Source organism: Falco biarmicus, chromosome 1 (genome assembly GCF_023638135.1).
Source record: "Falco biarmicus isolate bFalBia1 chromosome 1, bFalBia1.pri, whole genome shotgun sequence".
NCBI classification, from domain to species: Eukaryota; Metazoa; Chordata; class Aves; order Falconiformes; family Falconidae; genus Falco; species Falco biarmicus.
In genome coordinates this window covers 28,802,427-28,826,215 of record NC_079288.1, presented here as the reverse complement: position 1 = coordinate 28,826,215, position 23,789 = coordinate 28,802,427, and the positions used below count along the sequence as shown (strand labels likewise).

The 23,789-nt window shown below is 46.4% G+C and overlaps 1 protein-coding gene across 2 annotated transcripts in view; it reads right to left on the bottom strand.

Annotated features, from left to right (window-relative positions):
• The window catches only part of ZNRF3 (zinc and ring finger 3), a 96,260-nt gene that overhangs the window by 32,198 nt on the left and 40,273 nt on the right, over window positions 1-23,789 (bottom strand). The window contains exons 2-3 of one of the 2 annotated variants that reach the window (XM_056348530.1): window positions 15,936-16,046; window positions 3,645-3,770 (exon numbers count right to left, since the gene is read on the bottom strand). In XM_056348530.1, the coding sequence (XP_056204505.1) occupies window positions 3,645-3,770 (126 nt within the window). In that variant the 5' untranslated portion in view covers window positions 15,936-16,046. The remainder of the gene's footprint in view (window positions 1-3,644; window positions 3,771-15,935; window positions 16,047-23,789) is intronic. The other variant, XM_056348519.1, reaches the window with a different exon arrangement.

Here is a 23,789-nt window from a genome sequence, read left to right as displayed (position 1 = left end):
AAAATAGGACTTACAAACTCTTTCATGGTCTGAGTTAGTCTGAGCTTTTAAACACATTAATTTATGCTAGGCTTAAGCTGACAAGTTTATCCATTCCTTACGTACGTAAGAAAGGTGGACAAAGTAACTGTCACCTGAGCCAGGTAACCCTCCATGTGTATCCTCTTGATTCATTGCAAAGATGAGGATATCCAAACTAGATTTCTCAGTGAGAAGTGTCAAAATGAAACAGAATTGCCCACATGTGCCATGAGCTGGAAAGGGACAGACAGACAGCTGCCCTGGCAGGGTGTTTAGATTTTGCCCTAAATTGCTAAGGCAGGCTTTCAATCATGCCCACAGCAGTTCTAAAAGAAAGCAAGTCCCGAACTCTTCTCACCTTCCTGGCACCAACTTTATTCCTACTACCAAATCAATTGGTCATATTGATCCAACCACGTCACACCACACCACAACCACTAATGTACACAATTTGGCTTGCACATCACAGAATGGCTTCTAATGCAATGAAGATCTAAGAACGGATACTAGAAGATCCCAAAGGCAATTTCAGCAATAGGAACTGAAAAGGGGGGATGGATATACCTGCTTCCAGCAGGAGGTACAGCTGACCACATAGTCACACTTCACTACACAAAGCAGAACGTTCAGTTGCCCCATACAGTCGGTTTTATGCACTCAACTACCCCTGTTAAGGCGGTAAGATTATTCACACTCAGTGAAGTCTTTGTGTTGCCCACCTGAGCCATTCATGCAGATGTGTGTGTAACAAGGGCTTGCTTTGCCATTTATCTCACTTGCATAATATATGGATACCAGCAACACCAGCAAAGCTGAAATACAACTTTTCACCTACCCAAGAGGCCAGCACATTTCTGAAATGTTGCATCAGCCAGCCTCGCATCCTGCAACATGCACACTACCTCCACGATAGGTGTTGCAGCTGGGCAGGCCTGCTTCACAGAATTTTGGAAAAGCAAGAGCTTGCCACAACTCTACCGAAAGGCAAACACAGTATTCGTCTGGAAGATCAGATAGGCAGGACTAGCCACTTTGGGGGCAGGATAAATCAGACTAAATGAGGAGCAAACAGTAGGCTTGCACTCCTGGATTTCCTCCTCCTTTTCTACATGGAAGAAGTTTAATTTCCCATTGCTGTTCAAGGCCACCCCTCCTCATTTTATTTTCTTGTCCTTTGCTTTTTCCTTTCCCCTCTCCTTTCCTTTCCCCTTTCCTTTCTCCTTTCCTTGTCTTTTCTTTTTCCTCTTCATTCCATTTCCCCCCTCCCCTCCCTCTCTCCCCTCCCTTGCCCTCTCTCCCCTACTCGCCCTTCCCCTCTCCCTTTCCCTTTCATGTTTTCTTTTAAGTCAAGCAGCTGCCAAATCCTAAAAACAACCAGAAGACGACTCATATACACATGCAGCAGGTTTGATACTGACCCAGGCAAAACAGTTTACAGGCCAAACTGAATACTTACATAGCCATTTGCACCAAATCACACTGAAACCAAACCTTTCAGAGACCCAGACAATTGCAATGCAATTTGTTCCCGCTGGTAAGATAACCAGGCTGACTTAACTGACAGACCTGCAAGAAGCTCATGGCTGATGCTCCTGCTGCTATCTGCACTCAACAATATTTCAAGAATTCTGAGAAGTCCTTCTAAATCAGGCCGTAACTTGAGCATAGGGAGGACTGAGCAGAAGGGCTGCAGAGAAAAGATGGGAGAAGAGAAACTACAGCAGCAAGTATGAAACAGGGAACAAATATTCCAGGAAGAGAAGGATAAATGATGATAAATAAAAATACAGAACGAGGAGCTGCATTGCAATTACTGAGAAGGAAGTATTGTCTAGAACATTGGACAGTCTTTTTTCACCTGATGTTGCTGCACATAAACTGATGCTCAGGAAACATTGTGCCCAAACTCTCCAGATACACGCTGTGCAGGACGCAGGGGCCACATCACCAACGCTATGCATCAAAGTAGATGCTACAGAGCTCCTGAAGCAAAGCCAGGGTCTGCTGTTCAGCAGGCCAAGCCTCAGGAAGCTCAGATCAGCAGATACTGAGGTGCACCCACTCTAGAGATCGGTGTGGCTTCAGGGACATGGGGAGTATAGAGGACACAGTGGGATTTGCGTACCTAACAGCGTCACTGTGTTAGAAAATACTTATAACATTGTTTGTGCAGGGTATCTATGCTTTCCCCTTTCTTCATCCATTTTGCACACCTACTTCCTCACATGCTTTTCAGAGCTTGACAGATGTGACTGAACAAATACCTCCCTTAAATGGCTTTCCCCAAGACTCAATTTACTCCTGGAGTTTACTTATGGATTACTACGAATCTCTCAGTACCCAGTCTTCTCTAATTCCCATCCTCATGAGACCGTATTCTCAGATTTTACCCCCTAAGAGCAAAGAAACATCAACTGGAATTTCTGTGAAACAAAACCAGTGTTCCAAGTTAGAAAAAAAAGTTGTATTATGCCAAAATTCAATAGAAAGGGCACTCACTTCTTAAAGAGATGTTTCTCACCATGTACAAGCTAAACTCCCAGCGGATTTTAGACAAGCAGATGATTTCCCATTTCCTCTGAAATATAGGGGTTTTAGAAGTTTTGTTTATAAATACACAGAGACAAGTTTTACCTACAAAATGTCAACCTAGGTTTTTATTTTCTGCCCGATATACTACATTTTCCCTGCTCACCTGAAGTCACCAACACTATACTACCAAAGACTCAGCAACCTCAGCCAGCTGGATTTTAGAATGAACCCCAGAGACTTTAAGCATTTTCAGCTACTCAGTTACTGGTAGAACTTGTGGCCTATGCTATTTCACACACTTCCAACTACTCTAGACTTCAAATATCAACACATAATAACCTCAATCCTCAAAAACTCTAAGCTATTAAAAATAAAGATTGCTTCTAATAAAAAAATAAAACACAAAAATAGGACAGCTTTCTGGTTTTCTTTTTAACTTACCTGACAGCAGTAATGACATCTTAAAGACTTCAGCTCATAAAACAAAGGGAAATGTTTTGCAAGGAATTTAGATTCCAGAAGCTGTATTCCACAGGGAGATTCCAGCAAGAAGAAAAATTCTATTTCTTTGACCAACCAATACAGTAAGATTCACTTGTTATTAGAGATACCTATCCTGCAATTAAAGCAAAGAGATCTCTCCCAGGATTGAAGACTTCTCTTCCCCCAAAAAAGGAAATTAATGTGTGTCTTCTGAGAAAGCTGTACCCAAGGAAAACCACTAAGATGCTTTTATTTTGACTGCTTTTGGTTAGAAGTTTCCTTTGATTGAGGTAGCATCACACCTGCAGTTCACCCTATTTCTACTCCAATACTGCTTCTGCTAAACTGATTTTTCCAGAAGTCTTTGTTAGGCTCCTACGGAGCTCAGAAAGGGAACGTGTGCGCTCAGCTCCCCATCGCTGTCCCTGTCAAGTGAGTTACAACATTATCTTTCCCTGAAGCATCTAGTGTGAAAACAGGCAACATGGGAGTATTTAGAGGAGTAAAGGGAGTTTTCTCTTGGTTTTTCTTGCTGATTTTTCTCAGAAAGGAACTGACCCTTCCAAGAAACAGTTCCATGCAGCATTTACCCCAAACCGCCCCCTTACCTTTCCTAAGACAGTGAGGCATGGCTTAGGCTCCAACTCTGGCTGTTCCAGTTTCACCACTCCTACCCAGCCGTATTCATATAGGTCTTCCTCGTCATTGCTATTACACAGCCCGAGTGGATGCATCTGAAACAGAATCAGAAAGAAACCTTTAGCCAATCAGTAGCATTCAAAAAACATACAGATTGCTTTCAAGGACCTTGGTTTATAACAAATACACTTTTACATATTAAGATACACCAGAAAAACTGAAACAGAAGGCTGCTTATATGAAGGATTCAGTATGTTTCTGAAGCATGCTATCAGCACATCACCTTGGTTATTACCCTTCATGAGGGTAATATCTTTGTGTATAAACTAGGGTGTGAAACATTTAAATCCTTACACTATTTACTATGTTCTCCTTGTTCTCTTTTTCCTTCAGCTAAAATCTCAGATTTTTCACAGTGAAGACTCTTGCCTAAGAGCTGCCCAGGCTCTAACATATACACAGAAAAAGTTCTTTGCAAAAAAAGTCTGTCCTTATCCAGCTTCATGCCTTTCCTTAAAGCTCACTTCTGCCAAACAATCTAAAGAAAACCACAAACTGTTACCAACACTATGACAATTTTGTTTTCTGGTAGCTGATAATAGTAGGAGATTATACTGCTCAGTAATTTACATATCTCTCTCACTAATCCATGCAAAGTAGCACCATGTAATGGTTACTAATCCTGCCATCTCTCCTGCATCACCAGCTTGTCGTTTTGTCCTTTTCTCCCATCTCTTGTACCTTGACTTTCATTTTGCAAGTCATTCAACACAAGGAGAGCTATTTATATTATCTTGTGGGGCCCTGACTTTCCGAATAACTCAAGTGTGACTCAGAATAACTACTGTGAAATATGGGAAACACGGCGGTGATCTGACATAATACAGAGGTTCTCCTACCACTCATTTTTCAGAATTCATCACCAATCCACCTGTATTTTGAGAAAAAAACTGGCCACCGCAATACCAGAGTAGAATCCTCTGCCCAACTCCTAATTCATCCTTCCTCTTTTTTTTTTTTCTTATGAGTTACTATTACACACTACTGCCTACAGCCTCGCACGGACGAGCAGTTCAACCCACTCTAAAACCTTGGGACAAGTCTATCACTGGAGGATGAATCATCTCCTTACACGCAGCATGGGATGGATGAACTGTTCAGCTGAGAGATATGACAGGGCAGGGAGTCAGGCAGAGCTCTCTCTCCAAAACTGCCAGGGCATATATTCCAACATAATTAACCCCAAAAGGAGTCCGTGGGATCCTTTAAATAAACACAAAACTTTAATCTGTATTAAATATCTTCAGAAACAGAGAACCATTCCCTTGATGTAATTCCCTTGACGTACACTGTATCAATTAAGCTTTGAAACCATAACACATATCTAAGAAGTTTCTAGTCCAAAATCCTTGAAATGTGCTGGGGCACTTTCCACATGCCTGAAAGGGCAAAACTGAAACCACGGCTCAGGTGCTTTTATCCAAGGTTACAAAATCTGTATGCATTGCTGAGGGTTTAAAATAACTTCAAAAAGAGCCGCACAAATTTTAAGTGGGTTAGTGTTACAGAGCAGGCAAACAGTAAACTAACAGAGGAGGAACATTTCACTCTGTAACCCTATCACCTCAAAAAAGTCCTGATGATTAAAAGAAAACTTCCACCCTTTTTTCCTTTTCTTTCTGTCTGCCAGGACACGGCATTACGCTGTGACAAACCACCTTATGAACCACTCAGGATCCTTCTATACACTGTCATGAGATGAAGTATTGGTCTCTTTTTCCCAACCATACAAAAAACACTGTCTCTACCCACTTTAGTCCAGAAAACATCTTGGAAGAAGGCCAAGAATAACAGAAAATTCTTTCCACAGCTGCTTTCCTCCAGAATACTGTTATTCCGTAACAGCTCCCAAGCGTGAACAGCCCTTCAGATCACAGTCACCAAAGCCATCCCGCAGTTATGTCCCTGGAAATCAGGAGAAGCTCAAAGTTGAAAGAGCTTCTTCTCCTCCTCTTACAGTGCCTGTGCCTCCCCACCTTTAGAAAGAAATTGGTGATTCTGTCCCTTCTCGGTGACAACACTGGCGGACACCCTGCCTCCAACAGCAATGCCCCAAACACCTGACAAGACAGCCTTCCCATTTAAAGGCAAAAAAGCTGTGAATTACACACAACTCCAAAGGCAAGTATCTGCAGTGTCGAATATTACAGGTTTCTGAGTGGGGTTTTCAAGATAGTCAGGAATGTGCAGCAGTCAAGCACCTGGCATGCCCTACCTCAAGCATCTCATCTCCATACACCTGGGTGTCTCCTACATGGCATGGAGCACCCAGGAAGATAGCAAAATCAAAGCTGCATTTCTGAACATTCCTGTCTTCTTCAAAAAGCCAGGTGGCCTGGAAAGGGACCTATGCACAGCTTAGCAGACAAAACTCATAGGCCTGGAAGCAGCAGAGCTCTCAAAACTCAAATAACCTCCATACGTCTATCGAGAACTGACACATCACTTCAAAAATAAAAAGCTTTGCTAGACCTTTGGGGTGCCACAGCTATCAGTCCCTTATGATTTTAGACTTTACTGAATACAAAAAAAAAAAAAAAAAAGAGCTTTTCAACCATGATACAAATAAATACTAACTTGATGTATTTTAAGAGGGGAAGAGCAAGGCACAGGATTTAGCACTCCAAAGCAGTTATCAGCAAACTACTGTTTATAGGGCTTAGGTGACCTTCATGGTTAGACCCCCATGGAAAGACTGTAACTGCCCAGAATAAATTCTCTTTCCTGTCACAAGTAGCACGACCAGAAGAGACGTGAGAACTAGTCAAGCGAGGAAGATGGTGAAACAAAATCCCCATTTTTAGAAGGGGAAAAAAGGATGACCTGGGTAATTACAGGCCAGTCAGTCTCAACTCTTTGCTTGGTAGTATGATGGAGCAGATATTCCTCAAAACTATGATAACGCTCACAGGAAACAGAGGTGGCTAAATCTAAGCCAAGATTTAAGGGCAAATCTAAGGGCAAGACTAAGGGCAAATTGTGCTTGACAAAAATAGTGTCCTTCCGTGATGAGGTTACAGTGCTGGTGGACAAGGGAAGAGCGACTGACACCATCAACCCCAACTTCTGCAAAGCGCGTGACGTGGTCCCACACAACATCCTTGTCTGTAAAATGGAGAAACACGGATTTGAGGGCTGGACCACTTGGTGGAAAAGGAATGCGCTGGGTGGTCACGCTCAAGGAGTTCTGGTCAACGGCTCGACGTCCGGGTGGAGATCAGGGACATCAGGGGTCCATACGGGGACCAGTATTACTGAACATCGTTCCTGGGGACACGGACAGTGGGACTGAGCACATCCCCAGCAGGTTCCGGGTGACACCAAGCTCAATGGGGTGGCTGACACTCCACAGGGACCTGGACAGGATGGAGACATGGGCCCCTGCAAACCTCATCCAGTCCAACGAGGCCAAGTGCAAGGTCCTGCACCTGGGTCAGGGCGGTCTTGGGAACATGGACACGGGCTGGCGAGGAGCGCGCTGAGAGCAGCCCCGCGGAGAAGGACCTGCTGGTACTGCGGGATGAGAAGCTCAACACGGCCCAGCAACGTGCGCTCACAGCCCAGAAAGCCACCCCAGCCCTGGGCTGCATCCCCAGCAGCGTGGCCAGCAGGGCGAGGGAGGGGGTTCTGCCCCTCTGCTGGGACCCCCCCCCAGCGCCGCCTCCAGCTCGGGGGTCACCAGCAGAAGGACACGGACCTGTTGGAGCGAGTCCAGAGGAGGCCACGGAGATGGTCAGGGGCTGGAGCCCCGCTGCTGTGGGGACAGGCTGGGAGAGCTGGGGCTGTTCAGCTGGAGGAGAGAAGGATCGGGGAGACCTTACGGCACCTCCCAGTGCCTGACGGGCTGGCAGGAAAGCCGGGAGGGACTCTTTATCGGGGCCTGTAGTGACAGGATGGCGGGTAACAGTTTTTAAACTGGAAGAGGGAAGGTTTAGATTAGAAATTCTTTACTGTGAAGGTGCTGAGACACTGGCACAGGCTGTGGGTGCCCCATCCCTGGCTGGGCTCAAGGCCAGGCTGGACGGGGCTGGGAGCAGCCTGGGCTGGTGGAAGGTGTCCCTTCCCGTGGCGGGGGCTTGAACTGCGTTGTCTTTAAGGTCCCTTCCAACCCAAACCATTTGAGATTCTATGATTAGCAGCAAAAATACAGAGCAGTCAGGGACGCAAACCAGCCTGTGGCTCCTGTCAACTCATTCCAGGTTCCCATCACACACCAGCAGCAGAGTCTTGCTGAAATTAAGGCTGTCACATCATCTGATTCCTGCTTCCAGCAGACCATAAGCCAGCAGAAGCTGCAGAGGCTGAAATTACCAGATCATTTTGACTCTAGCTTCAACCCAGATGGATTAATGAGACCCCCAAAGGCACTCAGCTCTTTCTGACAAACCGGTAACCACAGTTGTTGTCTCTCTGGTTCTCCATGATAGAACCACAGGTCTCTGTCTCCTCTTGTATGAAAAAACTGATATGCAGCTTCCAAGATCATAAAGGATGGCCACTCCTGCAGCATAGCTTTGCAGAGCTCCTACCTTCCAACCAGAAGAAGGTAAGAACAGGCTGCATATCGAGTACGTTCTCCCTTCCAGCAGAGGAATACGCTGTGCAAAGACTAGAGGAAAATCTTAAGAGAAAACCCTCTCATCTCACTTTACCAGATCAGCCAAGAAACAAGAAAGTGCATCCATTAAGAAGGATTTCAGAGAGCATCATGTGCTTACAGCTGCCTTGGACAAAACATGCATGACAATATTCGCCAGTTGCACCTGAGGCATGTGTATCATGCTGTAGGTACCAGTAGGTATCAGGCACTAAGTCTGAAATCCAGAGACTGAATCTTGGAACACGCACTAAACCCAAGACCAATATTTGTAACTAAATGAGCTGTTTATTTTAAAAGCTGCACAAGACTTCAAACTGAATGGGGGGTATGAAGCTGGACTGCAGAACAGGTAAGAATGAAGCACTGTATGAGATCTGAAAAATACCAATTATTTTTCTGGCAAGAGGTGACTTCTGCTCAGCATTTACTGGTCGCTATATGGCATTTTGAAACTCCTTTTCCAAATACCAGCAGCCCCTTCTTCTTGAACTTAGTGCAGAGAACTGAGTTTCCTGGGAAGTCTCTGAACTCTATCCTGATGCAAAAACCTAAAAAAGGAATTCCTGGCAAGTTTGTCAATAAAGGGGGAAAAACTGAAGCAGGAACTCATCTCCTCAGTACAGAACTCACGCCACTCACACAGTTGTATTCACCCTGAAAGCAAGAAATTTTCAAATTCTTGTCCAAAGCCGTAAATTGAACGCACTTGGAACACACATTTTTACTCACAAACTATAGCAAGGCTGTATCATGACCTAGTAAACAGAAGGTGGCTGTGCTCTGACTAGCAAACGAAACCCAACAGCTGTCACAGAAGAATTCTCCTCCAGCATGGCCATGCTGGCCATCATTGCTGTGCAAGGAGAAACGTGACTCCAGCAACTGGATTCCATGCTGTAGTCCAGCGACCCAGGCGCAGGATGTCTACCTTACATTTCCTCCGGTGCATAGGTGACTGAAGCAGGGAGAAGACTGAAATTTATTAAACCACCACACAATGGCACAATGATCTTGCACATGAGAAACCTCAAACCCAAATGCAAACCCCAGTGTAAGCAGTAAGCAAAACAAATAGGGTGCCGCAGGCTCTGTGCTGGCAAATGTAGAGAACTTACTAGGTACATCTGCAGGCTACAAACTCCTGAGGATTTTGTTGCATCACACTGGAATCTCACCAGAGTAATTAACGAAACAAATTATATTATGCCAGCAGTACTCCCTCAAAGTCTGTATGCTTCAGGAAGGGTCAATTGACAAAAACATTGCACTGTTCAATTAAAAACATGTGCATTGCAAAGCCGAACTCTTCCTAGACTACTTGTTCCAGTAACTCTGAAGATCTACAGGGCCAACACAAATACTCCGCTAAGGGATGTTAGACACATTAGTCATCAGCTTTGTGTAACCATTAACATATCAAGGGAACTCATATCCAAGTACCCAGTGTCCGCTCTTTTAATAAAATGGCATCATGAAGCCAATGACAGGTTGTACAATCCACCGATTTACTGATCTTAGCAGGATCAGAACATGGGGAGCACGCCTGTCCCCACTCTCCAGCACCTTCTCTGGGTTCCTCGTGGATTTCTGTGACAGTCCTCCTCTCACATGCTCCCCGGGTGCTCTCACCTGTCCACGTCATTCAGATTTCAGGTTTTTACTGCAGATTGTTTAAAACTCCACTGAAGCCAGCTTCTCCATCAACCTCGTCCTGATCTCACACCTCACAGATAAATTACCAATGGCAATCTCATCACCTTCCTCAAAATCCTGTCCCTACCCCACCTGCCAAGAGAAGACATTCACTTCCCCCACCTCAAACAAACATCTGGGGTTTTGATAACATTTTCACAACTCTTCCAAAAATCTCTCATTGTGTTTGTTTCCAGAGGGAACGCACATCTCTTCTTTATACATCAACTCACCAATTTTGACCTTACCTACTAAAACTTCCTTCCCCCTGAACACACCAAGCCCTGCAGTAACCTTTCTGACCAGCATCATACTCATTGTGCATCACTCTGAGCGTGTAGTTTATGCAGGAATCTCTTCTCTGCATAAATTCCTCTCTGGCTTCACATCCCAGCCAACAGGATTTCATTCATGCTAACAGCAAAGCCAGCTCCAGTGGTCCAGTCATAGGGTTATTTGGTGTGTTATTTGGTTTGGGTTTTTTCAATTTACACTACAATTAAGGATCCCAAAGGACCTAAACAAACAAACAGAAAAAAAATAATACAAAGGCTATATTCACACCATGTGGAGATCACAAGTGAGGTTCAACCTTCAAGCCATTAAATCCACATGGTGTATCATGCCACCAGATGTTTATTGGCTTGGGTGGGGCAGCAGGACAGTCATCTCCACACACATCAGGGTGATCCCCTTATATTGCTTTGGAGCCTGTGCTAGCCTGGACAAACCAGGCTGGCATTTCTGTGTCTTACACAGTTCCAGCAGTTTGCAGAGAGACAGAGCATGTCAGCACTATAAACAGATTTCCTAACTTCAGTTCCACTGAAAACAGAACAACGCAACCCTAACAGCTCCCAACTCTTCCCCTTCCCTGCCAAGACATCCGTTCTAATGAATACAAGCCAGGTCTGGATAACGAGACCTGGACGGTCTTAAAAACTTCCATAACACGCCTTTGAGATGGAGCATTACCTTCCCAAACTTTCTTCTGGTTGATTTCTTCATTATAAATTCAATTCTTTCGATCCCACAAGCCACAAAACATCGTTCTTTCTCCTCCACCCTTTGGGCAAAAAACACAGCTGAAAGATTGCCCGTGTTACAGGCATCCTGCACGGAGCAGCTGCGCAGCGCTAGCGGCGTGAGCCCCGCTCCTCTTACAGACTCCCCGCAGGCACGCAGCAAGGCACACACGGCACTCAGAACGTGTGCTCTGGCCACAGCAACACGAGATCCACAACAGTCCAGTTAAACAAGAATCTCTTCACTAAAATTACCTATTTATTCTTCCCATTCTTTTCCTAGTTATATTTTGTCTTCCTCCAAACTGGGCTGCCAATGTCCCCCCCTGTGCTTGACCCCTTATAATTAATCAGGTGTTTTATCTCCTGACAAATAACAAGTGAAGAGATACAAAGCGCATATATTTTTCATTCATTTTGGGGTTTTGATCCTGTATTTGAGGTTGACTTGATTATTAAAAAAAAAAAAGCAAAGCATCTCTTGGATTTACTAAGTCTCCCAGACACCTTTTGCTTATTCGCCTTGTTCCACTAAGGGCACCACGAAAGGCAGTCAGCCCATCTCACACGCAACATGCACCAACAGAACCTGTGGCTGACTTTTATTCGTAATTGAACATACAATGAATAAAAGTATCTCTGAAAAGCCAGGTAAAGATTTACATGTATGTCAGAGGGCCAAAGTAACTGCGTCGATCTGGAGCCTCGGTCGGTAATGCTGCTGTAAGGACTTTTGTGCTTTCTGTGGCAGAGGATGAACGTGCCGAGAACGTTACATACAGTTCTCAGTTCATGAAACAAAGGCCAGGGTAGCAAGGCACCCTCTTCTGAAAAACTGCAGCATGACTTCTGCATGGTCACGAAGGAGTATGGGCTATAAAATTCTATAAAATCTAGCAGAACCGGACTCGATACTGCTTGTTTGAATGAAAATCACACCCTGCCCTGAGCAGTATCTCTACTCTTTTAAGGCTTTCCGGCCTCTAACGTACCCGCACATTCTGAAATACAAAACTAAAGTATTTCCCCCTTTGTTTCCTGTTTGGGACAGAAAGATTTGGATGACCCAGGTATAACAAAATCTCATGGTTTTGCAACAGTAACCAGAACTGATGCTGCTGCAAGGGCAAGGACTGGGTGGGGGGCTGACCTTACCCTGAGCACCCAGGTCCCATCCTCTGGGCAACCACCATCCCTCCAAGCATGCAGAACCGATTTACTTGCAGAAGCAAAAATTTACCCAGCAGGAGAAGAAAGGGCAAAAGTAAAAAGAGATTTAAAAATGGCTCACAGATCCACGCCAGGAGCAGATAAGAGTGAAATATACTTTTGTAGCAGCAAAGTTAGTACAAATTCTAGACCACCTGAGACCTCAAAATAACACTGAAGGGCTTTGGGGACCTACCCCTGTCCTGAAGACCATAAATGAGGAGGATAAGACAGGCAGGGCAGGCTTTTGCCTGCATTCCCAAATAAAAAGCAACGTTATGCTCAAGGTGCATATCACAAGTGTCAACCCAGTAGCATAATTCTGAAAAACACATCTTCAAGACACATAAAAATCCAGAGAGTCAGCACCAGGGCCAGTAAGAATGGGCTGCACCGACAGAAACCTCTTCTGTCCACAAAAGCACTCCACCACATCAAGCCAGAAGTAGTCAGTGGATTCTGCTCGGATTCCACAGGCTCACACTGCAGCGGCCTCAGCAGATCACAACAGACAGCACGTATTGCAATTTTCCAAAAGAGGAGTATCAACCAAAAGTGCAATTTGAGCTAGCGAATTGAAGAATTCAAGCTTGAAACACTGGTGTAACTTCTGCTGATCAGGAGCCTGGATGGGGCAAACCACCCCCACCACCCCCCCGCTGCTGGGGCAGGTGGTGCTTACACAGGGCCCCCAGTGTCTGTCACATCCTCGCGCTGCTTTACCAGTGAATTAACCCCGACCCTCCAGCAAAGCAGTGGCTTTCTGACTCTCCACCTTGGGAAGATGTCTGTGCAATAAATGCCAATAGGATCCGCTGTCTGACCGGACTTCACTGCCCGGCTAGAGAAGTGTTAGGATGGATGATGGCACTGTGGCATGAGGACTTAGGCCACCAAAATGAACAGAAAATCAAAATTAAAACCCGTGCTGAAATACTAAGGATTTTTTCTAGCATGAACTTCCAGAAAGCAACATCTAGAACTGGAATAACTGTGTGGAACTTTAATGTTTGAATGGAGTTTTTCAGCTTGATAGAAAGTGGTGGTTTGGTTTGGTTTGACGTGAAGAGAATGCCATGGCTCTGGCACTGAACTGCACCGTAAACATCTGACCCAACTCTGCAGCAGGTTCTCCAGGAGGCAGGAGGCATCTCAATGCACCTGTGTGCTGGGAAAAGAGGGAATTGAGACCTTGCTCAAGGGTCCGTGTGGGCTGTACTTAAGCACTCCCCTACATATGTACCAGGTTACAAATCAAAAATTACAATTATCAAATAGGAACAGCAGCCCTGACCCTCCTCTACAAACATCATTCCACTATCAAAGCTCAATTCTGTCCTTCCCACCCGACACAAGTCAATCGATTTGGTAGCTTATTCTGTTTTAAAGCCAAAGAAATTCTACGGAGATCAACATATTACCTTAATAAAAGATTGGGAAGGAGCTGAGTAGAGAAGAGCATCATTCCCCAAGGAACCCTTCCATATCCCAGGACACTTAAGGTGGCCATACGGACCCAGACTCCTGCCTCGCAGGCAGCTCACGCGAAGAGTCAGGCTCTGCCAGGCTCGCTAGTGAAGTTGAGCTCCAGTTGGGAAGTCAAGCTCCGCAAATACCAACTTGAGTGCCAGTTCCAAGTGTCGGTCTTGCCGTACTTAAAATTGCCGTAACTAAAAATCCCTCCCTTCCAGTTTAAATGCTTCCCTGCCCCTTCACATACAAAAGGTCAGAGAATCCCCTCCCCTGCACTGTCCTTAGGCGGCTGTCCTGGTGTAACCCCGACCGGCGACCGAGCCCCACGCAGCCGCTCGCTCGCTCCCCCCGCAGCGGGATGGGGGAGGGGGTCAGAAGGGTAAAAGGGAGAAAACTCCTGGGTTGAGCTAAAGACAGTTTAATGGGTAAAGCAAAAACTGCGCACGCCAGCAAAGCAAAACCAAGGAATTTATCCACCACCCCCCACCGCAGGCAGGTGCTCAGCTGTGCCCAGCACAGCAGGGCTCCATCCCACCTAACCACCATCACTTGCAATGCCCCCTCCTTCCTTCTTCTTCCCCAGTTCTACGTGCTGGGCATGATGCCATGTGGTCTGGGATATCCCTCGGGTCAGTTGGGGTCAGCTGTCCCAGCTGTGTGTCCCCCCCCAGCTCTCACTGTGGGTGGGGTGAGGGGCAGAGAAGCCCCTGGTGCTGTGCAAGCACTGCTCGGCAATGACTAAAACATCCCTGTGTTATCCAGCACAAATCCAAAACTCCCCATGCTGGCTCCTGTGAAGAAAATGAAGCCCACCCCAGCCAAAGGCAGCACCGCGGCTGTGGTGTGACAGACAGGGACAGCACGGCAACACCGGCAACACGTGTCTTCTCGGGGGAGAAACCTGCTTGGGAGCAGTGGCCAGCACCTCCCCGGCCCCCGCCGCAGAGGTGTGCTGGAGGCACCGCTGTATAAATTAAGACAAAGTCAAAAGAAAAGGCACCGACTTCATTTTCATTTTCACAAGACTAAAAGGTGAAGGGACGCTGACTTTTTCAAAAAAGCTGGGGAAGCACCTCTGCACCCCACAGCGATGCGGCACCCCAGGCTGGAGCTCCTCACCTTGCCCCGGAAAGGAGAGAGCCGAGGGGCCGGGGCGCGGGGCCACGACGTCACACAGGTTGAAGCCTCTCCCCACATTAAAGCCTAAACAGATCACAGGACATGAAAGGATAAGGCTGAATGAAAATATCTAGACCAAAATTCAGGCTCGGGGTGGATACAGAGTGTTTCTGGATCACAGACACATTTCACTTCAGACACACTAAACAAAACATATCATGGACAAACTACGAAGGCAACAATAAAACCAATTATTTTCTATGATCAATAGTTTCAAATAATTGCAGCAAAAAGCAAATTGAACACACTGCGCTGCACAAAGCCTCTAAAATGGAGCAGAACTATTGAGTCTTTTTGTGAAGACTTGAATTCCTTATTGCTCTAGGGCCTGAAACAACAGATCTACCATACGGCTTTCCCACCCGGAATGCACTTGGCGTGGGTTTGTCTCCCTCCACACGAATTCACATTCCTTCACCAGACAGGCTTTTGAAGTAAAATGTATGAGGTTTTGCAGTATCGAAAAAAAAAAATTAAAAAAAATCAACAAACGAAAACCCCAAAACCAAACCAACCTGAACGGGAAGCCTATCATCAGGGACATGCAGTTTCTTCCCAAAGCTGTCCCCAGACCTGGCGTGTGTGGGAGCAGCTGGTACCTGCAGGGCAGCGAGCTCAGGGAGCTGCACCCTGGCCCCCTGCCCACCCCAGGGTGCGGGCGCAGGGCCAGCTAACTCGGGTGCTTCCGTCACCCACCCCCCGCTGTCCAGCCAGCACTGCCGAGCTCTAGGTCTCGCTTCCTTTCTCCAGCTCCGTCGTCTGTGGAAGCTCTCTAAGAGACGGATCCAAAGCCTGGAGTATATCAAGGCTCAAGTGAAATAAGGCAACCAAACAGCCCAACTTTTACAGGGAGGAGAAAAAACCTGGGTATGCTTCTGCTGGGACTCGTGTCCTAAGTATCTCCCCTGTCAAACCAGGCTTACTCCACACAAGAAGTGGACTGAGCGTACATGTTTTCTTCAAAATGCAAAAAACCTAGGTCACCAAGCAGATTCTGAACAAAGAACAGCTTCTTCACTCACCACTGAAACACCAGAGGATGTGGCGTGCCTGATTCAGAGACAATCCAGGATGCCGCTGCTAGAATCTCCACAAGTTGGATGGGAAGGAGCAATGGGAAGAGGGGCACGCTCCTGAAGACGATACGGAAATATTGCTCAGAGATGCACAGATGCATTTAGGAAAGCATTCATTTCAGCTGGAGCTCCAACTGGCCACAGCTGTCAAGACTAGTAAGTTTACTAACAGCAAGAAGAATTGCAAGCAATATATGTCTGCTACCGAACGGGGCTGGCACAAGGCAATAGGAAAGCAAGCAACAAACAACTGGTAGTAAAGGAGGGTGGAACTGCGGTCATCGATGCAAACAAGGCACACAGGTGTCTGTGGGACCTGAGAGGATGCATCCAGGCATCCCATGAAGGAGATGTGGCTGTCATAATTGCAGAGCCATTCTCTACTACCTTTCAAAGGTCACGGAGATCACAGGGGAAGGCCCCTGATGACTGAAAAAGGGCAAAATACTGCACTTCTCTGCAAAAATGCAAGAAGACAGACCTGGGAAAACCCCAGAGCAGTTGGCCTCACTTCAGTGCCTGATAAAATTACGGAACAGATTGTTATGGAAGCTCTTTCCAGGCACATGGAGGACAAGATGGTGACTGAAAAAGCCAGTTTGGATTTACCAAGGATAAATCATGGTTGACCAATCTCAGTACCTTTTCTGATGAAGCAACTTGCTCCATGAATGAGGTGAGCTATGGATGTCATCCACCTTGAGTTCAGTGAAGCGTTTGATACTTCAGTATCCTTGCGGACAAGCTGCTAAAATATAGACTAGAGAGCTGGACCATAAGATGGTAGAAAACTGGCTAAACTGGCTCAGAGTCTGCAGTTACCTCAGAGTGGTGGTTAATGGCTCAAAGCGGCAGCTGGGCACAAGTGGAGTTCCTCCAGAGTCAATACGAGGTCTGATACCATTCAATATCATTATAAACAACCCAGACGAGAGGACCAAATGCACTCTCAGTGAAGCCTGCGGTTGACAACACACTGGGAGGGGTAGCAGATAGGCCCGGAGGAAGGGCCATGGGACACAGCCACTGTGGCAGGCTGCAAGCCTGGGCCCCCAAGAACTGCATTAGGTTGAATGAAGATAAAATGTAAGTCCTACATGTGGGATAGAGTGGTACTGAGCAGCAGTACAGGCTGCATATGGTCTGACTGGCTGCAGCGTAGCTCTGCTGGAAAAGAGATGAGGCTGCTGACAGACAGCGAACCACGCGCGAGTAAACAGCTGAGGCTGCACCTGGAGCACGTGTACAGCTGGCAGATCAAGGAACGCAATTATTCCACCATACTTGGCACTTGTTAGACCACACCTGGAATAATGTGTCCAGTTTTGGTTGGAGAAGGTCCAGCAAAAGGCCATCAAGATGATAAAAGGGTTGGAGAACTTGACATATGAAAAAGGTCAAAAGAATTCCATTCATTCAGCCCAGAGAAGTGAAGGCTTGAGGAGATCCAATCAGCCTTACAGGCAGCTGCAGAGAAGACAAGAGGTTGTCTTTTCATGAGGGTGCATGATGACCAGACAGAAAGAAACATGCACAAGGATACCTCAGAGAAAATTCTGTCCAGATCCATGGAAACAGTTCTTCACCCTAAGAGCAATAAAACAGTGGAACAGGTTGCCCTGAGAAGTGGTGGAACATCCCCCACTGGAAATGTTCAAGATTTGGCTTGACAAGGCCCTGGATAACAACGATGCTAAGGATGTGCTTCCAATGGAAAGCTGGATCAGATGACGTCCAGAAATCCCTCTCAGCCTAGACTTCTCTATCGTTCTTTGATTCTAAGTTCCATCCTCCAAATCAAGGTAAAAACAATTTGCAAAAGCTAGACTTGCCATGTTGCAACTTCAGCAAGCTGTTGTCACATTCCTGAAATGGTTCAATGCACATAGCCCATTAGACATGCAACTGGTTTATGACTAAGCATCCCACTAAATAAAATTCTATTTGTATTAAAGCTGGACTTGTTGGACTAGCAGACTAAGCAGCTGTATAGAAGGAAAACTCAGTAGGGTAGAAAGGTCCAACGCTCTGCAGAGCTTCAATCCTCATTCACTGCCAATGGGAAGGACCACATTAAGCATCATAAAAGTGACAGGGTCAGGAGTGAGACCGAGTAAGAAAGTTCTGAATATTAAACTCAGCTTCAGCAACAACCAAATTGTAAAGGCAGGAAAAAGAAAATCTGAGTGAACACAACTGCCGCTATCTGGTGTCTGCCCCTTGCTGGTGCTGGCCGGCTTCACCCACGTACTGGGCTGCAAACAACTGTCCAACTCCATCCAGCTGCTGGGTGTGCTGCGGGGCAGGGAGAGCACTGGTGCTGGCTCAGTCACACTATTGATACAGCTGTCACAATGAGCTGAAAAAACATACCCTCGGATTTCAAAAGTTTTCTGCAAGTCTTGCTTCCACAGGACACTTACAAGAACTTTGCAGTGAAAGTGGTGGGTTTCAAGTTTCCTTGGAAGATTCTGCTCTCGATTTTACCTTTCACTGGAGTGATAATGTTTTCTTAGCAGCAACAGCGCATTACTGTGTTGGGTATCATACTGCTAAGCTTTTTTCTACACCTAACGGAACAGCTAATCTCTGCTCTGATTTTCCTCATCTATAGCCTTGGATGTACAAGATGTGTGTTTAAGAATGCCAGAAATTACTCATCCGCATGAAAAATGTTTCTGATAGCCCCAAAGCAAGGTCTAACCCTAATTGAACCAGACATGCCAGTAAAGGCAAAGACAGACACACTGGAATACTGGCTGGCCAAAAACGCAGACTTTATGGAACTACAAAAAACAGTTGCCTGAGCAAACAAAAAAGGTTATGACAATGCATTCACTTTGTCCTGCCTTCTGTTCCTACAGAACTAAACCTCTCCTGAAGAAGACCTTTCTCCCCAATCAGATTGCCCCAAATTACTGGCTTTTATACAACATTTTTTATTTAGTGCTTGGCTCTAATCTGAATCTTTCAGTGCCCTCAGATGAGGAATCTGTGGGATATCATGCACGTAGTGATGCTTGAAGTAGAAATAAAGTAGGAACTTGTGGCAAGTTACCAGTTTCCCACTCAAAAAACATTAGAAAACAAGTGAAGGATGTTAAGTGAGACCCACTTTCACTATAGCAGTACAGGTCAGAACAAAGCTTGATTCTTCCACTCAGAAGTGACAACTAACCAAAAGGAAAAAAAAACCCAAAACCAACCAAACATAAAAAACAAAACCCACACAAACCACAGAGTACTAGCTCATATTCGGTGAGAAACATGGAAAATTTCTGTCAGAGTAATGATGAGCTCAGCTCATTACATACACTGCCCCGCACCAAGACAGCCTAGAAACTGGCCCAGCCCTGTGCAATAAAGTCTGTGCTTTGTCCCAGCATGAACTACAGATTTGGTAGCTCTATGACATGGAACATGCATGGAACAATTACCCATCAGTTAATGCCACTGAAAAACACCTAACTGCCATTACTTTAAAAAACAAAAAATCTCCACTTCTTTCATGTGAGAAGAAATTCAACTGGGCCACAGAACAGAGCCCAGGGCAAAAACGTGGCACTGGGTAGGGAGGAAAAAGTAGCAATCCGGAGGAGTTTCCATCAGCACAAAGTAAGCCTTTTTAGAGCAAAGGCAAGATACCTGGCTAACACCCTCAGCGAGAACAGTGACTGGACTAATTGTATAAAGTATTTTAATATATAAGCTCTACTGGAATAATCAACATGACACCCTGACTCAAAAGGCTGCAAAATAGCAAAGATAGCATTAGCAGCACTCATTTTTTGCATTTCCTCTTGAAATTTTTCCTTCTTACCTATTAAAAGAGAAACTGCTTCTTAAGGACTACAAAAATGCCTTTGCACTTATCCTCCAGGATAGACTTGAGTCATCTCAGCTGACACAGACTTCCCACCGATGGCTGCCACTGCTGTGATTCTGACCTTCAACAAAGATGCGGCTACTAGCACAACTGCGTCCCCGCAAGGCTGCATTTGTTCCTCCTACTTACAAATACAGTGGAACGGAGAACTTAACTTTTCCATCTCCGTCCACTCTTCTGTACCGGCAGAGCAACCCGTTGCCAAAAAAAGTGATTAAAGGTTCTTGACTGCAATATTCCAACCCAGCGTTACTAAGACCCCACCAGCAAGAAGAGGCTCAGGCTGTAGCTTCTCTCTATCGGTGCTTTTTGAAGAAGGCATCAGAATGTGCCATCACAGATGAGAAACCCAAAATCGTATAAATGGGAAAAAAATTACGTCTTTCAAGAGCTAAAGATCAGGTTTTTTTAAAAAAGCAGGTAGGAGTTGCTACTGTCTCTGCAGCCTGGTAAAACATGAGGGTTTATGCTGGCTGCAGCTGGGAGGTAGCAGGCGTTTTAGAAGAGGTGAAAGCCGGCAGCAAGTCCTCACCACCCCGTGCCCATCCAGACCGGCTTTGCTGGGCAGGGAGGAATGTCTGGCAGAAGTACAAAACTCCATTAAAACACAGTTTCTTTTTGCTTTCAGACTTCTTTTGTTGTTGTTGTTGTTGTTTTGAAGAAGAGCATCCTGCCAAAAACCAGATCACCACACAATGTAACATGACAGGACCAGAGCGCTTCGGCAGTGTGCTTTTCCTGGCTCACAGCTGTGACTGTGCGGTCCAACCCAGCGGTTAGCATTGAGCCCACAAGTGGCTTCCACCGCACTTTCTCCATAGCAGGAGCACCAAGCATTCCTGAAATCCTCTCGCAGTCCACTTTACTCCAGGAAGTATGCCAAACAGGATGATGAGAAACCCAGCCTATGCTGCAATTAAATGTAAAAACAGAGATACGCTGCTGAACGCATCCACCGTGCGGAAAAGGCCAGTACAATTCCACAAGGCAGGCAGGCCAGTCCGACACACAGCCCTCCAGATCCTGTGAAAAGGAGCAGTAAACTCTGAGAGCAGCCAGGATAGGTTTTGTGAACTCGGGAAGCAGACCTCACCACTGACCTCGCTGACCAGCACACTCATCACCTGAAGCGAGCAGCAGCATCATTCCCTTACTCCTTTGACACAGGGATACCTGGCCCGTCACACAGAGCATGTGAAACGCTTGGGAGCCATTCAGCTGCACCACAGCGCAGCTTCAAATCCCTTGGGAGAGGAAGAAAACTGCCAGGCAGTGACAGAAAGCGATGCCTGGCATGGCAGCATGCTCCCAGACACCCTCCTGCTAGGACTGCCCCAAGTCAGAGAGACGCTGCTACAAACACCCGCAGCACATGCACGTAACAGATGTGTTCAGAACTGTCAACGCAGCACATCTGCACCAGATTTACTGCACAGGCAGGGGCGGAGCACACTGCCCACACTATGCCGCTGAGCCACCCCCTGCAACAAAAAGCAACTGGACACTAATTATTCCAAACACTTTGCAAGGGAAGCTCCTCGTCCATTCAAACAGAAAGCTGGCCTCTCCTTCCTTCAAAGAGTCTCAAAAGCAGAAGTCCATGATAAGATGTGCATACCCAAGATAATCTGAGGGCAGATTTCTTCTCTCAAGAATTTAAGTGCTTTGATTACACCGAATTCTCCTACCACAGTACCACACTATTGACAGAGCAAAGGGGAACAAAGTCATGTTTATAGTTGTGTTCTTAAATGGGTGACGGATGCTGGTAAAAGATGCAGGCACAATGCCACTAAGGACGGGGGAAACTGGAGAGAAAATTAGGAGTAAAACGATACCTTCATAGATTACTTTGGCAGAAGATGGCTGCCAGTAGCTATATAGTAAAACAAGAGTTCTGGCCATATATAGAACAAGACAGGCCCCAAAAATGCACTGATGACCGGAATTTTAGACATAATCATAACTGGCTGGGGAAAATGGGATTACCTTACATCTCATGAACAACTACAGTTGTCCCATAGCACTCAAGTGGGGACTTGGAACTGCAAGTACCAGGCCAGTGCCACACCATCTCACTAGCTCAAGTTAAATACGTCATAATGGAGTTACAAATACTTTGCGAGTAAGTTTTCTAGCAGAAAATATGAGTAGGAAGTATGAAGACACCCTGACAAACATTCTACAACATAATGGGGTCTATCTGTTCAACCCCAGGGAGTGTTTGGGACACAAGAAGAATGAATATAACTATCCAGCAGCCAAAAAACCCCACTTGATTTAAACTGTTCACGTAAGGAACCCTAAAAGGAATTTCCATTTGCATTCCCTTGGCAAAAGCACATATGATGCACGCTTAGAAAAGGAATGAATTTGGCTGGGATGAAAATTCCAAGAGTGTTAAGAGGGAATCAAAATACAACACACACATGTGTGTGCAGCAGAGAAGGTAGTATTTCAGTTTACAAAAGCACACAACTCTGTAAAGATCTCTGAGCTACTCGCTTCCATTTTAGTAAGGAAGCTTAGCAAGTAAATTGACAGATCTCATGCTGACGCAAAATTTCACCATACTGTACATCTCCAGACCAATAGTAACTCTTATTTGTATGTGCAGACTCATTTGTGACCAATTTCCAAACCCAGTACAGTTCATTTTCTGACGCATAATCTGGTCTGGACCCTGGCTTTCCAGGAAGTTCTTGATGTCACCTGGAGATTAAGAGCCGACATCCTTCTCCAGAGGCCTCTAGGACCACTGGCAAGAGAAGATACTATTCTGTGTATTTTGCAATAATTGCTAACAAGCATAGCTGGTTTGCTTGGATTCAGAGTTGCGGGAAACTGTGCTAGATGAATGGAGAAGGTTATGGAAGAAGAGAAAGGCAAGTTAAAAACACAGATTCTTTATTTAAAACTCAGAGGATGCCTTGGAGATAAACAAAGTAACCTCAACAGATGCCATGCATCAAAAAAAGCACGCAACAGGACTTGCATGAATGACCACATGACAGATATCATCAACCCCAAATTGTGCAAAGCGTGTGACATGGTCCCACACAACATCCTTGTCTGTAAAATGGAGAGACACGGATTCGAGGGCTGGACCACTTGGTGGAAAAGGAATGCGCTGGGTGGTCACGCTCAAGGAGTTGTGGTCAACGGCTCGACGTCCGGGTGGAGATCAGGGACATCAGGGGTCCATATGGGGACCAGTATTACTGAACATCGTTCCTGGGGACACGGACAGTGGGACTGAGCACATCCCCAGCAGGTTCCGGGTGACACCAAGCTCAATGGGGTGGCTGACACTCCACAGGGACCTGGACAGGATGGAGACATGGGCCCCTGCAAACCTCATCCAGTCCAACGAGGCCAAGTGCAAGGTCCTGCACCTGGGTCAGGGCGGTCTTGGGAACATGGACACGGGCTGGCGAGGAGCGCGCTGAGAGCAGCCCCGCGGAGAAGGACCTGCTGGTACTGCGGGATGAGAAGCTCAACACGGCCCAGCAACGTGCGCTCACAGCCCAGAAAGCCACCCCAGCCCTGGGCTGCATCCCCAGCAGCGTGGCCAGCAGGGCGAGGGAGGGGGTTCTGCCCCTCTGCTGGGACCCCCCCCCAGCGCCGCCTCCAGCTCGGGGGTCAGCAGCAGAAGGACACGGACCTGTTGGAGCGAGTCCAGAGGAGGCCACGGAGATGGTCAGGGGCTGGAGCCCCCCTGCTGTGGGGACAGGCTGGGAGAGCTGGGGCTGTTCAGCTGGAGGAGAGAAGGATCGGGGAGACCTTACGGCACCTCCCAGTGCCTGACGGGCTGGCAGGAAAGCCGGGAGGGACTCTTTATCGGGGCCTGTAGTGACAGGATGGCGGGTAACAGTTTTTAAACTGGAAGAGGGAAGGTTTAGATTAGAAATTCT